Source organism: Larus michahellis, chromosome 11 (genome assembly GCF_964199755.1).
Source record: "Larus michahellis chromosome 11, bLarMic1.1, whole genome shotgun sequence".
NCBI classification, from domain to species: domain Eukaryota; kingdom Metazoa; phylum Chordata; class Aves; order Charadriiformes; family Laridae; genus Larus; species Larus michahellis.
The window spans coordinates 15472959-15489332 of record NC_133906.1 but is presented as its reverse complement, the minus strand read 5'-3'; the positions used below and the strand labels follow the sequence as shown (position 1 = coordinate 15489332).

Genomic DNA, 16374 nt, shown 5'->3' with positions numbered 1-16374 from the left:
GGAAATGGGGGCAGTCTCCTTTCCTCTGAGTTCATTTCAAAACCCAGTGCATTGCCTAAACCTTCAAAGGTACCTTGAGAGTCTGCAAGCCCTCCACCTCTTTGGATTTGTCAGCTTCTATTTACAGCCTGAGCAGAAATCAAAGAGAGAAAAAAATATGTGTGACGGCTGTATCAGCAGTAGGTTTCTTCACCGACATAAACTGAGATACAGTTGTCAGATATCTGCTGGGTGTTTAGACCACTGTTATGTTAAGGAAAGGTGGCAGATTGAAGTTCATCAGATTCCTAGAGGACACATTGAAGGTGGCACAGTCTTTGACGTGGAGATAGCTGGTTTGCAGTAGGTTCAAATCTCAAGGGGTTCATTTCAGATCTTTCGGAAAATAGAACATTTAGTGTACAGGAGATGTAGTTTGCCATGCATAAGCCTTTGTTCTGTAAATTCACACACGCTTGAAAATCTAGTTCTTTAAGGAAGGTGAATACACTTTATGAAACCTTTAGTGGATGCGGTTTTTCCTAGTTGGGAACATCGTTATTAATGAGCATAACGGTGCTACTGCAGTTGTTCAAATGCCAAATCAAGAGTTGTTCCCCGAAAGCAGAGGGTTATGTCTGTCTCCTTGCAGAAAGCATCCTCTGTTTTAATGCAGAAGCTCTATTTTACATTAGGTAGTTATCACGCTTTGCTCCATTAATGGTAGTGGGTTTAATCTGTTAGGAATTTTAGAAAAGTAATTCCAAAGCAGATTAATCATTTCTGTATGTTTTAGGCACCCTAATTCATTGCCTACTCCAAAACACTGATCTGTCTTGAAATTCATTATATGGTATTACAGCATCAGTCCTTATTGATAACCCTTTATCTTTTTTTTTTTTTCTTCCTAATATATAGAGTGCTGTTCCAGACCCAATACAGACAAAATGTCCAGCAGGGGTGGAAAGAAGAAGTCAACCAAGACTTCCCGCTCTGCAAAGGCTGGGGTCATATTCCCTGTTGGAAGAATGCTACGTTACATTAAGAAAGGCCACCCGAAGTATAGAATTGGTGTTGGTGCTCCAGTGTACATGGCTGCTGTACTGGAATATCTGACTGGTAGGTTTTGCTGAACAATGTGAAATAGCAGCAGTTAAAATAATAATACAAGCTGAGTTTGCACAGAAAGAAAAAATGAAAAAGATCCTCTGTTGTATAGATGACTAAAAAAGTTATAGCTGAAGTAAATGTTATGCTGATCACACATCTAAGCCAAAATCAAGGCATCCCTACCCCAGCCTCAGGGCTTTGATGGCCTTGGTGCGTTCCAGCACTAGATTGGCTTTGACCTGTAGTAAACACTCTTTTCCACATAGGCAGTCAGAAGGATTCCTGCTGATGTCAATGTGTATGGGCTGGGCCTTCAGTGTTGCAGTCCTGCCTGCTCCAATTTTGTGCCTGATGGCTTTGTTTGGGTTATAATTGTCTATTAAGCATATACATTTCTTTTAAATAGAGCGCTTCTCAGTGTTTACACAGGGCTGAGATTGCTTACAGCATTGTTTAAACATTTTTGTTCAATTTACAGATTATTTTTGAGACTGCATATGCCGTTTGCAATTTGCTTGGTTCAGTCTGCATATAAATGCACACTCTGTCCATCTGCCCCAGATCAACATAGCTTTTTTGCTTACATTTGTAGTCCTTTCTCTGTTTCTCTCATCATATCAGAATGAGAACACCTTAAATAATTATCTCATCCTCACAGTACCTTCTTTGAGGATGAAAGTATTATTTTTCCTCTGTTTGGAAAGAAAATTCAAAGGAAGAAAATGCTTTGTCCAAAGACATACACAACTAAACATGCAAGTAAAGATCTTTACGGAGCAGTTCTCCACTCATGAGAGACTTAAAGCCCTGCAAGTTTACCCCATAAACAACATTACAGAAGTAGTCTTCCAATGGAAAATTAACCCCAACTGCAATAGCATCAATTTAAGGGCTTTTCACTATAGTGGCTTGCTTAAAATAAAATAATTTTTTTTAAAAAAAGGAAAAGATAAGAATAAACCACCAGTTCAGTCAAATTCATGTTGCCAGACTGACTTACAAATAGATACCTGTAGGCTAGGGATCTAGCAAAAAAACACAAGTGGTAGATGGATTAGGGTTTGGAGACAGATTCTATTAGCATGACTAAGGAAAAGCTTGAATTGGATCTCATTTCTCATAGCAGTGTTTCTTTTTACAGTGCATTTGCTTATGTCAATGTTCTGGTTGCAGCAAATAGAAGGGTTTCAAGGGACAGTAGGCTTTAAGCTATAAGCATGTGCTGGGTCTCTGAGGAAGAGATGCACTTCATTCTTTCTTTGACTTAAGCACAAAGTAGCAAAGCGTGCGGTTTAACTTTGCTGGGAGTATTTAAAACCAAAGCGACCTGACTGTTAAGACAATTTTATAATTGTCTTATATTATAAGAGACACCTTATAAGGGATATTGGCATTGAAGAACAAAAATAGGCTGATTGTTTTTTTCTGTAAAGTTTCTTCCTCCCTTAAAGACGAAGATTGGTAACTTTAAGAATAGTTAATGGAGTGCTTGTTTTCTGTAAGGTATTCATATTACATTATTGAATTTTCTCAGCCATCAAACATCCTTTTTTTTTTTTTCCACTTGCTCATAGTCTTCTTTATTTGTGCCTTTTCTTTAAAAGAATGCTTTTAAACTGCATAGATGGCCTTAAAAAAAAATTAACATTTCCTTCAGCAAGGTTCCTGCTTGCAGCAATAACAACTCAAATAAAATGCTTCTTAGGGTGAAGGGTACTTTGAATGCTGCCCTTTTAAAGAAACAGAACAATACAGGTGAGCTTGAGGCACTGCTAATGAGCAGCACATGTTATTGGTTAACTGTTTGATTTAAAGTGTTTACTGAGGCAGTGATGGTTTAGGCAGCTAAGAATAGGCTGAGGAAATAAAGGTGTTTCTTTAACTGCTGTGCATCCTGGGAAACCGTCTGAGGAAATTAACGTCAAAAAAAAAAAAGCCAAAAGAGAAAAAAGGAAGGGGGAAAGGAGAGCTAAGGGGAAAAGCGCCTTCTTTTTTTCTCCCTTTAAATATTTTTGAGCTGGTGTTTTGGTTTGTTTTTTTTTCCTCCTCTGAAGGCTAGGTAGATAGTCTTAGTATCGTGTATCTCAGGGTGTTCTTTCATTCTTACAGACAGATGCATTTCAAAAGCACAAATACTCTTTTCTTTCCCTACTGAGTTAGTAAATAGTTTTATGTTTTATGACTCTCTCAGTCTGGTGGGTTTTTCCCCCCCCCCCTTCTCTTTCTGTTAAGTTTTTCACACTCTATATAGTGTAATTTTTTAGCCTTTAATGCTCAGTATGTTTTCTGAACTTCAGGTCATCCTTTTTCAGTATAATTCAGAAACACTCTCTTGAAATGGGATGCTTGGAGATTTTTGGTTTGTGTTCTTTTTACCTCTTGGCAGTTATTACTTCACAAAACCAGAGAAATCCTGACTTCTCTCCAGGAGGGTTTTTAAAGATGCTCATGTCAGCACGTGATCTGAGACTAAATCAAAGCATTTCAATCATTTCAAAATAAAAGCCGGAACGTGACATAATAGGAAGGAGCCCATGTGAAGTGGCATGCTAATAAATTGGCTAAATCAAAAAAGCAATCCTGTGCATCCAGGAAGGAGTGGAGAAACGTAAAATATCAAAAGCAGTTGTAGGAAAGAACTTCAGAAAAGACTCAGAGGGGAAATGACAGAGACGTGACCTAATAGAAAGGAACCTACTAATGTTTGAAAACTAGTTCATGTGTGCGCAGAATATGGCACTGACTTTAATCCTTTAGAAGATGAGGTGCTAAATTTTGCTGGCCTTTGCTGAAGTTTTAACTCTGTAAATACGAAATTAGCCCATAATGTGCTCAGATCTGGGATTTTTGGTTTGGTTCAATTTGAGATTTGAACTTCCGTAATGCTTCCAGCTGTTCAGACTTGAAATTCTGTTCTGGGTCCATCGGTAGTTATGACTTTATTCACTTTGTGTTTTGAAGGTAACTCACCGTTACCATGTATGTCTGGTTGCTCATCAGAAACTAAAAATACGCATTCTACAATTTCTTGTAGCGTATGGGCCTGTTTGTAATTTAACCCCTTTTTCAGTCTACCTGATGAAGTGCTTCTGCAATCTACATTTATATTGTCCTAGTACTTTTGTATTAGCGTGTTTATACACAGTACAGCTTCACTAGCAGGTACATGCAGTGTTCTAGCTCACAGGAATTATTCTGTCTGCTTCAGAACTAAAAACAGTGTGTCTTTGCTGTGCTGCATTTCAGTCTCTTGGCTTCTGACAACTTCTTCTGCAGGGGCTGGCTGGAGTACATCTTCCCTGTGTTGTCTGTTATGTAACTTTAAAAATAAAACTACTATATTATTAGATGTGCAATTTGTCTTCTCCTAATGAAGTGTTTTTCCTTATCTTGCATTTCAATATACTTGACATATAAATAGGTTGCACAGCAAGTATTCTCCTTCTCTTACTTATTCATTAAAGGTTTTTGTTACTTACAAGTAATATTACAAAAAAAAACCCTCTCTCATCAGCACACCCATTTTGGTTTCTTAAGCATACCATCTGCTTATTCTTTCGTACTTTTCATGTAAGGAAATAATGTGTAATGTCCACTGGAAATAGGGTGCAAGTGTGTTAGTGGGTGAATGTGCAGAAAAAGTGCCTTTGAGTTTTACCGATAGGGAAGCAAGTGGATTTACTTCCTTTCTTTACTCTGAAGGAATAGTGGGGATGCTGAAGAACTGTAACGTATGGTTCTTATTTATTTTCCTTCTTTACAGTAGCAGGTCATGCAGTGCTGCCTATCTTGCAGGGAATAGTCAGAACGTTTGATTAATTTCTGCTTATGCTGCAGAACTAATTTTAAGCATTATCAACCGCTTTAAGCAGGCAAAATGTTCAGTGTTAGTAATTCTTTTTGTCTTCTTTCCTTATTGTGGCACTTGTTTTACAATTGTTTGTTGCCTATTTATCTTCCCTAACATGTACTTCAGAATCCATTCATTTTCTCTGCAAAGTGGTGCATCAGTATCAATTTATGTCAAAAAAAACCCTAAACTAGGAGGATGGCCACAGCCTTCATTGGGGTGTTGCAGCCACTCAGATGAAGTTACGTAGTTTGTATTTGTCAGAACGGGACCAGCCATACATGTAATCAGGTCTGTTCCCTTCAGATGCACAGCTTGCACAAGTTACAAGATAGTCCAAACTTTCTTACTAACTGGAAAAGATACTCCTTTGCCCTTAAAAACTAGAAATCTCTTGAGCATATTTAAAGGCAGCAGGAACCAGGCCTGCAAGTGATTTCTGCTCCCCCTGCCCCCCATAGTCTTCTCAACACTGTAAATAATTTTCAATTGCCAAAATGTCATAGCAAATGAGGAGAAGGAGAAGTTTATAAAACAGCAGGAGAACAGGAATACAGAAGAAATGAGACTTTGATTTATATATGTTCTGTACATACTGAAGTAAGGTAGGAGAAAATGTTAAATGTCTGTTTTCTCCATTAGATTTTTTTTTTCTCAACTGGATTTTTATTGCCCATTGTGTGCTGTTGATCATGTATTTTGTCGAAATGTAAAATAAGCACCTTTTGAATCCCACAGTTAGAATTGCATCTGAGGCATTCTGGTGCTTACCTGAGTTTTTGTTTTCAGGCTTTCTGATGTCACCAGAATCCCTTAATGGAGGTTCATGTGCTGGAGCTCAGGTCATTGCATTTTCATCTTGATTAATTTTCGATGTGGAAAACTTTCTTAAGCCAGCAACTGATTGGCTGCAAAATGAAAGTCCTTCCTGAATGCAGTAAGTTTAGCTGCTCACTTCAGCTGCTCACTTTCCGATGTGCAAGCTGATCAACTTGAACTGCTGTTCACCTCTTGTGTTCTGCTTGCTGCTGAAAATTTTTACAGGGTCACAGAGGAAAACTATGATTTGCCCTGTTTGTCAAAGCAGATGTACTGCTGAACTTCTGCTTGGAAGCAGAGGGGAGCTCAGAGGTCCACAGTAAAAAAGTGTTAGGTTAAAAGCAGATTCAAATTCCAGGCATTCTGAGACCACCATAAATAACGGTCCTTAGGCGGTAATGAAATTTAAGAAGGGAATTAATTGTCAGTATCTTCGTGATACCATTGAAATGTGCATTCACTACCAAGATACATTTCTTCTATTTAAATAGGCAGCTTTAGAAACACTAATCCCTATTATGGTGTCGTGCCACAGACCGTGTCCCAAAAGAGGTTTAAAATAAATTAGGGGCTTGTAGGACCCGTGCCTTACTTGAACAAGCATGAAACTGCCTCTTCTGATCCAGTGGATTAATACTGGACCTAAATTACAGCAGCATTGTTTATGGCGATAGCCTCACAAGCAGAGACCTTTTGAAAATATCAGCATAGCAAAGCTCCTTTGTAACGTTCCTCTTGCGTCATGCTCATAAGTGAGATTGTCACAATTTAAAACTGCTATACTTGTAAGAAGTGCCTCTCTAGATATAAAACTTTGCATTGTTACCAGTTGAATGACCAACTTTCTTTCTGAACTTAAAAATTCATGGATCACTCTGCTTCAAATGTATATAAATGAAGAGTTATCTTTCACTGATAAGCCCTTCCTTGCCTCCAACCCTGTGAACTCTTAGGTATGAACCTATCTTATCTTGTAGTCCCATAAACTTCAGTGGATCTCTGAGTTACAAAAGCAAAGTTGATACAAAATTACTTACCTGATTAGGGTCCTAAGGTATTCTCCAAGCTCACAGATCAGGTTTGATGAAAAACAATAAAAGCCAAAGCATCTTCTCACAATAAAAGCCCTAACAGTGCATACTCATATGTCAATATAGACACTTATTTAAGAGCAGTAAAAATGTGTCAGAATTTGCATTGTGACGTGTGTCATATTGTGATAATGTACAAAATGCTGGGCTGGTTTTTTTTTTACATCATGATCACCAAATTGTTTTTTCTCCCTTGAAAATGTTAAATTATTTTATATTTTAATACCCTTATATGTAGAATTAAATACTCTTCATTCTAGTAACAGTCATATTTCTAAGCTGTGAAACTGCTAAGCTGCGCATGGCTGGAATTGGAGGGAATATTCTGGAAAAACAGCATTTTGTCTGTTCCTTTAATATTCCTGAGCATGTGCTCTTGGTCACTGGCAGAGGACAGGATGTCAGGCTAGATGTATATTTTGCTGCGATGGAACAAAGTCCATACGTTCACCTACCACAGAACACCCAAAGTAATAGATTTTTTACGTTTTTTTTTCTCCAGACATAGATTTTTCCAAGAAAAAATGTTGAATGTGCTACATAGCCACTCCTGTATTCTCTTTCTGTAAAGTAATGGGGGAAATACTTGTAAATATTTTTCTTCTAAATAATTACAGTTGTATTTTACTACAGATACCTGTATTTATTATGGTTTTCATTGCTATCTTGATACAAAAAGACTTGATGTGGGGGAATGACTTGGAGACAACAGCAGTTTAATATTTTCAGTAATAAACCTTGAGTCCTGCTTCCCTCACTGTCAGAGGCAGTATCTAATAAAATCATTATCGCCGTCTGCCAGATCACGATGAAATGAGTACACGTGGGAGCGCAGCATGTATGGTTTGCATCGCCTTTGGTCATTGATAGGGTAAAGCCTTTGACACTGGCTTGTGTGTCTTGCTCCTCTCTGTAGGGGCAGGGGCGTACACCCCTGTGATACACATCCATTTCCTCTTTCAAGCCCAGGGCTGGGAGTCACTCCAGTGAAATCCAAATTTACAGTATGAAGTCCTCTCCTTTTCTTCTTTCGTTAGTAACGTTATTAATGTTCACTGACTTTCAGTAGGTGATTGGTATTAGCCACTTGACATCTTTAATATTTGGAAAAGCCAGTTCCTAACGTGTGCCTGCAAAGGTGAAAGACAGCCAGGACCAATCTCAAGACCTGAGTAGTCTCCTGTACTCTCTAACAGCCAGACCAAAGCGTACGCCCTGCACTTGATCAAGTACTGTCTGGCAGCAGTTACATTAATCATGTTTGAGCGCGTTTCTGAAACATATGTAAACTGTTAGGAGTAACAGCAAAGTGTAAACTGCTAGGTAGAGGAAGCTTCACTGAAAAAGCAAAAAGGTAAATTTGAGTTAGATACTTGGTTTGACACAAGGATTCTTGAATTCAGCGGAGAAGAAATAGGCTATATCTTTTTAAGTTAGTACTTGAGGTGTGACTGTTGTAGTAAATAACATTTGAGATGAAACTCGCAGGTTTCCCTGAAAAGCAAGCTCTCATACCTTTTACAGATCAATAGTAAACCGAGAAATTACAATGTTGTTTAACTTCCTAATTTTTTTATCTCTTACAGAAAAAAAAAAGGATGGTATTAAAGTCTAGAAAAGAGCTGAAAAGAAGCCTGAGTTAGATCAGAAGGCTCTAAGTGGAAGTGGCTTTTGTGGCCTGAACTTGAGTTTTATGTAAACATCAGCCTGTCATCTGCCTCACAGAAATGCAAAACTTACAATAACTTGGCAAAGTTAACACTTTCTTCTTTGAGGGGCCTAGTTTTGATACAGCTCAGACACCAAAGACTGAAGGGTTTGGGGGTTTTATCACATCCTAAGAGAATGATTGCCCTGGTGAGAGCTGAGGTTTCATCAAGGCTTGTTCAAAGCAGTAAAATTTCTTGAATTGATTTTCACTGCATCAAATTTCCATTACTTTGAACCAAGGCTGAGAACTGTTTTATTGGAATGCATGAGAGGAAAAGTGTTGTTAAATGATTCTACCTTCACTCTCACAACTGCAGATTCCGGGGGGATTGGGTGGAATACACAGAGAGAAGAATGCAGGAAACTCTTAACAGTCTCGGTTGATTGGGTTAAAACCTTACGGAATCATGTAAAATGATTCTGAAGTCAATAAAATGCTGATGGAAGGATGATTAATTTAAACTACAATAAACAGACTCCTTGTCATGTAGTTGGCTTTGTAGCAAATACATATTTTCTCAGTGGAATTGTATCAACATTCATTTTTCTTTGATTTCTGGATATTGCTCTGAATTTTCTTTTGAGAAGAGGCTTCAGATTTTTTTTAGAAACCCCTGACTTGTTCCTGTTGGAACTTGCATGCTCGGAAACTGGCCTTGTGTCAACACATCACCTGTTAGTTGTTAAGAGTTTCATTTTCAAAGCTATGATTTCATCTCCCTGCAGAGAAGGTGGACAAAGGGATTCAATGCAACAGCAGTGTTTTAGGTTGAAATGTAAACCAAAAAAAAAAAGAAAAGATTTTGGGGATGAACTCAGACCAGACTGAATTCAGTATTTATATTTCGAAAGTATTATAGCCTGGAATGCATGATAAGCTAAAGACCTTGTCATTTAGGCTTTAAAGGAGTTTTATTCAGTAATGACCACTAATATTTTGTTTGAAAAGTAGGATAAATTAACTAGAGCGTTCTCCAGGAGTGGGAGAAAAATGCATTTGCTTTTGTTTCCATCCAGGTCTGCAGTTGCTACTGTGCCCGCTTTGTTTAGGTCTAAGAGCAATTTGTTTCATTTTAGCCTTGTGTTGAGTTCTTGTTCCAAAACTTGCAAGTGTTGTGAAATACCAAAGCAACGGTATTCAAGGCAGAGTGGTACCACTGTGAAACAGGGAAATGCAAACAATGAAATTGGGAACTTAGTAGGACGTCCAAGAGATCAGGGTCTCTGCAAGTAAAGGATGAGGAACTTGCTCTGAAAACTTGCTTCAGGATGAGGTTTCTGTGGAGACTTCTAACATTTTTTGGTTGTGTTTGAGTAGGAAATGCCTTGAGAGCAGCTTTTCCTGTGGTCTTATCTCAGGCTTAAGTACAAAGATACGCAACCTGTTTTCTTTTCTTTTAAAAAATATTTAACTGAACTTTTAAAAACCTCAGCAGAAAACTCAATTTTGGTTCAAGCGTTGAAAAGAGGCTTAGACCAGTTTTCACTACCCATGTCCATCCACCTACTTCTAAATATCACAGAGGATTTTTTTCATTTGATATAAATGAGAACTACATTTAGGCTAATTTTTAAGAGAAAATTTCTTAACTTCTAGAACTTTCTCTTCCGACTTTAACCATTTACTTTAAAGATGACTGAAAAGAAGAAAAATATTGACCACAACTCTAAAGATGACTGCAAAGAAGAAAAATATTGACCACAACTCTGTCTTTGAAATCAAATTTATGTGTTTGTATTATAGTCAGACTCCTAAGGCATCTGTCCCTTTTCTTGCTACATAACAGCTGTCCGTCCATGCTGACATGGCATTCCTACTTAATTTTTTCTTTCCTAATTATGTACTTCCCACAGCTTTTCTGCTGGCTTGTTTTATATCTGCAGTGAAAGCAATACATGTTGTTTTGCTTTTTTTGTTTGAAATTATTTAAAAGCACAGAAAAAGCCATTTGTGCAAATATAAAGAGTATCTCGTCATATTAACCTAAAATTTCAATATGTAGTAATTGAAGAATTATAGCATCAAAAGATTATAATATTGAATAGCTTGTATATTTTCTTCTTTTTAAAACAAATAGAGATTCTGGTGTTCAGTACTTCTGTAAAGTGTGTCTCAGAGCTGCCTTTTGCCTGAGTGGTGGTGGTGTAATTATTCTCTAGGGAGGAAATGCCTTGAGTGAATGTATGAAAGGAATGGAATAGACATTATGCAACTTACATCCTTTTTGTGAGGCCTCATTTTTGTAAAATGTTCTTGTTTTGGTCTTCTGGCTGGATAAATACAAGCTGAGTGAATCCTGATGTCATGGAAGCTCTTAACGCTTTCTTTTGCCTCAATACATGGAAGCAAAGCTTTCTCTCTTCACCCTGTTCAGTTGCAGGAGTTGATTCAAAATCATGTCTATTTTTTTTTTTTATTTTCAAAAAAATGTCTTTTTTTTTTTCCCACTGTTGGAAGATTACCTTTAATGAAACAGGACTCTTCAATGGCTCAAACCCTTGGACCTGGTAGAATGGCAGGGGTTCCAAAGATGGGTTCCTAAGAATTCAGATCCAATCTCAATTTTAAATACCTTTTCCTACCTACTACTCTTTCCAGCTTCACACCTAAATCCGGAGTGATTACTCTGGAAATTTGGGTCGGCTCCCTTACAGAGGGAGCTAGATTTTAACCTAATTTAAAATTGGTTTAAAACATGGATAAAATTGGTTTAAAACATTTAAACGTTTAAAACGTTTAAATCTTTAGAGTTACAGTAGCATAAAACAGATGTGAAAGTAAAGCTGGCTGCGAGCAAAATCCAAGCAAGTAGTCTGGATCCCATCCGGATCCAGAAAGTCTTCATTTCTAGCGTTTATACGTGCTCTGATCTGTTGGGTTTGGATTAGGTTCGTCTTCTGACAGTGCTAAATCTAAAAATTGCTGCCTAGATTGGCTTCAGCTCGAATACCTCCTAATCTCCTGGTTTTTGATAGGGGAGAGTGCCCCTTTGCCCAGCCTGGTGCCCCGTGGCTGGGTTTTGCCGTGCTCTCTGCTGTGGGTCTCTACACACATGATCGATGCTTGGTTATTATCGGAGAGCTGAGGAGAAGGCCAGAAGAAAAATTCCACCCTCCTCCTCCTCTCTCCCTCTCCCCAAGCTCCTCTTTTGTGGTCCTCAATGCCAGTGCAGAGCGTTCTGTTCCCAAAAAGGAAGTGGGGTACCTCAACTTCCCTAAAGGACCATTAGAAAACTGTAATTTCAAAATGAGTTTCCTGTCCAAGGAAGAGGGCTTAGCACTTACAAGAACAGTTCTCCACTGTACGAGGCAGACATTTTAGTTTTATGAGGAACAAATAAAACATTCCTCTGTGCTTTACAGGCATAACACTTTCTTAGACTCTTTCGTTACAAAAACCGCATAGTTCTGCTGCTCACTTGCAGAGAATAACACGGCCCGACTGTTTAGCGGTGCCTGATGCAGTAAAGCAGCGGAGGTGGGGGAAGCAGAGGGAAACCAAAAAGTTGTCTGCTGTTTGCGGCAAATGCTTCTCATGCTTTTCAACCGGTAATAAAGTCTGAGATACAAACAAAACAATTCCCAATGTAGAGAGGTGGAGATGCTGGGCTGTTCCAGTGACACAGAATCATACCGAGGTCGGTGGGGACGCGCAGGCTGTCACCGAGAGCACAGCGTCTCCGTTGGAAGGTGATATAGGTCTTGTGTCACCACCGGCGGCTGTATGCAGCGCTGAATGCAAGCTGAACCTCGTATGTCTGCACTGTGGCTTTTGAGAAGTATGTGAAAAGGATTATGCCAGCTTAATTGAGTTCTTTGGAGGTGTGGAAAGCATAGTCAGGTTGACCTTACCCTGCTAATCCTTCTTTAAAAATAAATTAAAGCAATTGTTGTCAGCGTGAAATGTTGAGTTACTTTTGGGGGCTTAGACTTAATATTCTATCTCGCCCTATAATAAAGTTAATTGTGCACTTTGAAGAGCACAAAAGTAGCGAAGGCCTACCAAAATCCTCGATGAAGCTTTTAACTGTAGAACATCCGGAAGCAGCTGTAAGTTTTCCAGTAGGTGTCATAACTAGGTTATTACGGGACTTAGCATGAAAAATAATTGAAGAATCATGTTAAATTCAGACATAGTCTGTGCTGTGTAGTATTACTTGAGATTTACTATGTGTTATGGTAAAGGTATATGGTCATGTGAGCTTTGATTTTAGTCGTCTTCATTTTGAGATTAATGTCTTAATTCAGTTGTGTGTGCCTCTAAAGCACGCCTATGGGAGAGCTTTCATGGTATAGTCAGTTGTTAAATGTGAACTCAATCTCATACCCTATTCTAATGTTAAATTTAAATATATTAGTATGTAATAGATGTAAAAAAGGCATTTTCATTTTCTTTTTTTCTCTTTTTCTCCAAACATTACCAGGATTGCAAAAGGAAATATACCGAAAGCAATAGTGAAACACAGTCCTTGCAGAGGGAGGTGAAAGGTTATGTGTAGTGGAGACAGCAATAGCACATAATTGCAAAGTCAGATAAACAAACACGTTATGTCATTTTTTTTAATTGTTCCCCAGACTTTCTTGTAATTAATTGCATTCTTTGCCTAAGGCTTGTTGAGTTGAAGACAGATAAATCAGCAGGTAACACTCTAGCCTTTTACTTCATAGATCCCTGCAAAGGAGCAAGTTAATCTTTCCTAATTCCAGTAAAAGCCATCACATCCACAGCTGTTAAATGCATTTTGTCAGGACTGGAAACTTTTTCTAAGGAGATAATTTACTAGAAGCAAACAAACATAATTCATTAATTACTTTTTCTGGACAGAAACTTCTCAAAGAGGAAAAAATCATTAAGTCAGTGTAACAGCACAGTTTGTATTTTTAGTGTCCGAACTTGGATGTGTGCTTACATGCTTCCATAATGTTAAAGATGAGAACCTGAGAATAGCGTCTTTTCTAGTAATAAAAGTGATACAAGCCAGAACTCACATTTATGACAGGTTTGAGAAAAAAAACCATTTGTACATCTAGTACTCCATCACCTGACAGGAGAGGGATCCTAGGAGATAAACACACAGTAGCCTTGAGAAGAACACTGAGTCAATAATCCAGGGGAACTGCTTTAAAAGGACAAAAAACTACATATAGGTTAGACTACAGGACTTCAGGTGTGCATTCGCCCTTCAGTTATTAGCCATATAAAAAGAAAATGATGATTTTAGGGTTAGATGTCTGTTGAGGGTGTTCTACAGCAGTTAGGAATAACATGATATAATTCAGGTATCTTTTTGCAGGGATGCTAAATAACACATTGAGTTTTCTTAATGATCACAATGTAATTAAAAGTTGCTTACTTTTTCCCCAGCGGAAATTCTTGAATTGGCTGGAAATGCAGCAAGGGACAACAAGAAGGGTCGAGTCACTCCTAGACACATCCTGTTAGCTGTAGCAAATGATGAAGAATTAAATCAGGTAAGAAAAAACTCCACTGTGTGAGGGCCGGGATTTCCTTTAGGGCTTTTTAAATTGTCTTTCCATAGAGCTGAATTGTAACTCAAGACCTCTGCTTATTGAGCAGCCCACCAGGAAACTGCTCATTCATTCACAAGCACACTGCCTGTGTATCTAACTATAGTGCTCAGCTTAATTATCTATTTCAGGACTCTTAAAATGTGTAAAAATGCAGTGGAGCTGTAATGTGACATTTGCTCGCACTATCACGACTACCTCTGTTAAAGTGGGACGTTGTCATAAACTCTACAGAGACATGGAAAAAACCTTTAGATGCTTTTTTTTGTTTGTTTTCGTTTTCTCCCTTAAGCAGCTTAGGACTTGGTGGGACCTATCCTGTTCCCATTAAAGTCTGCCATTGTGACCACAGAATTAAGAGCTCTGGAACTCTTGCAAGTCTGTGTCCTTTGCAGATTTCAAGAGGCCTTTAATTTAACCAAAAAATATTTGGATGTTTTTATTACAGTCTTGTGGTGTCAGCCGGAGGCGCTGGCTGGGATTAATGTGCCTTGGTGTGAGGTGCTGTAAAAACACATCTGAAAAGATACTTTTTCCAAACCTGTGTATCATGATGGAGCAGGAAAAAAAAATAATATCCCCAAACCAACCTCCTTCTGGGTCTGTGTGAAATTTGATAATACTTTCCATTCATCATCCCTTCGTAAGCTTGGAGCCTCTCTGAGTTGTGCTTGGGGAGCAGTAAACACGAATCAGAAGGTGGGAGTACCTGAGGGACTTTGATGTCACCATTTGTATCCTCCTGAATAAGTGAATTAGTCCCAGTTAGATGTATAAAAAATGGGTTAAAGTGGTTTTAAATACAGAACATGATATATTTCACCTCTGCTTTTAAAGGCTTGAATGAACTGCACACTTTTGAATATTGATCTGCTTTTCTTCAACTACTTAAAGATTTTTTTGAAGACTTCCAGGTATAGAGATTTGTATAAGTGTTACCCTCCATTTGAAGTTTCTTTTTCTAAGAAAAAAAAAAATCCATTTTAAAAGATGCCCTTTCAAGAAGATTCAGCAATTGGGACATATATTGGGTTCTCTGGAGCGTGGTACCCATTGCAGTCCTGTACCATGGACGTTGGGTGCCATCCCTCACGCAGGCTGCCCTGCCAAGCTGCCCTGTTTTCTTGCAGCTGGGTAACAGTCTTCATTGCGTGGCTTCACAGAAAACAGATCTTGTGTGAGCCCAAGAGATACTGACAGTAACAAGCATTATGCAATAAGAATACATATTCCCTTTATAGTTAAAATTTAGTACGTGATCAGCTTCATTTCATATACTTTTCATGTCTCTCTTCTTCAAGGATAATGTGTTGAGAAACATACAAAAAACAGTTAAGGCAATGTACAAAGTTTGCAGTTAACTGCCGTTTTCTATTTATTGGTGAGTAAATGCTGAAATTTGTCATCTGCAACTTTTATTTTATTAGCTATTGAAAGGGGTCACCATAGCCAGTGGTGGAGTGTTACCCAATATTCACCCAGAGCTGTTGGCAAAGAAGCGGGGATCAAAAGGCAAACTGGAAGCCATCATCACTCCACCTCCAGCAAAGAAGGCAAAGTCTCCATCACAGAAAAAAACTGTATCAAAGAAAACAGGTGGCAAGAAAGGGGCAAGGAAATCCAAGGTAGAGTAATCTGTTTCTTTTAAAACCAAACAAACTTGCTTGTAGTAGCTGTAGGGAGCATCACGTAGGGTAGATGTTCTGTTCCATGTGTTCTTAACAATAAGGATTTCAGTAGCAGCGTAAGCAGATGCTGAAGGAGTGCTGCTGGAAGGCTGAAAACCCTCAGCAGGGGCACAGATCTGCAGGACAGGCAGGCAAGCGGTAAATAACTCTGTACGAAACAGTCGTTAGTTAGGTAGGCACAGGCTGGAGATGCCAACATCAAACGAGATCTTACGTAGCAACGGTAGGGGCAGCTTTGCGGTGGCTGCGCAGGTGTCTGCACTGGGCAAGGCAGAGTAAGCTTGCTTGGACTTTGTTCAAGTATTGATATGTGTCTGCAAGAAATGGGGAATCTGGGTATTTTTTTCAAAAGTGAAGTCACATTAAGGCAGTGTTTTGCAATCCAAAATATTGAAGAAAAACAACAGCCTAATTCACTTGCATTGTAATAATGTCCCCAGCCATTGGCATGTCAGAGTCATGTTTTCAAGTGTTGTATTTTTCTGTTGTTTGTTGGGGTTTTAAATGTTTTTTGTGTTCCAGCTTAGTATAAGATTCCTCTTTAATTGATTTGATGAAATCCAAAAAGGGTGAAATACTCCTTCTGAAGTAGGATGCA

General features: G+C 38.5%; 1 protein-coding gene across 4 annotated transcripts in view; it reads left to right on the top strand.

Moving 5' to 3' along the window:
- Positions 1 to 16374, top strand: part of MACROH2A1 (macroH2A.1 histone) — a 46246-nt gene that overhangs the window by 7259 nt on the left and 22613 nt on the right. For all 4 annotated transcript variants that reach the window (XM_074603447.1, XM_074603448.1, XM_074603446.1 and 1 more), the window contains exons 2-4: positions 898 to 1098; positions 13925 to 14031; positions 15516 to 15713. In XM_074603447.1, coding sequence (XP_074459548.1) covers positions 927 to 1098; positions 13925 to 14031; positions 15516 to 15713 — 477 coding nt within the window. In that variant the 5' untranslated portion in view covers positions 898 to 926. The remainder of the gene's footprint in view (positions 1 to 897; positions 1099 to 13924; positions 14032 to 15515; positions 15714 to 16374) is intronic.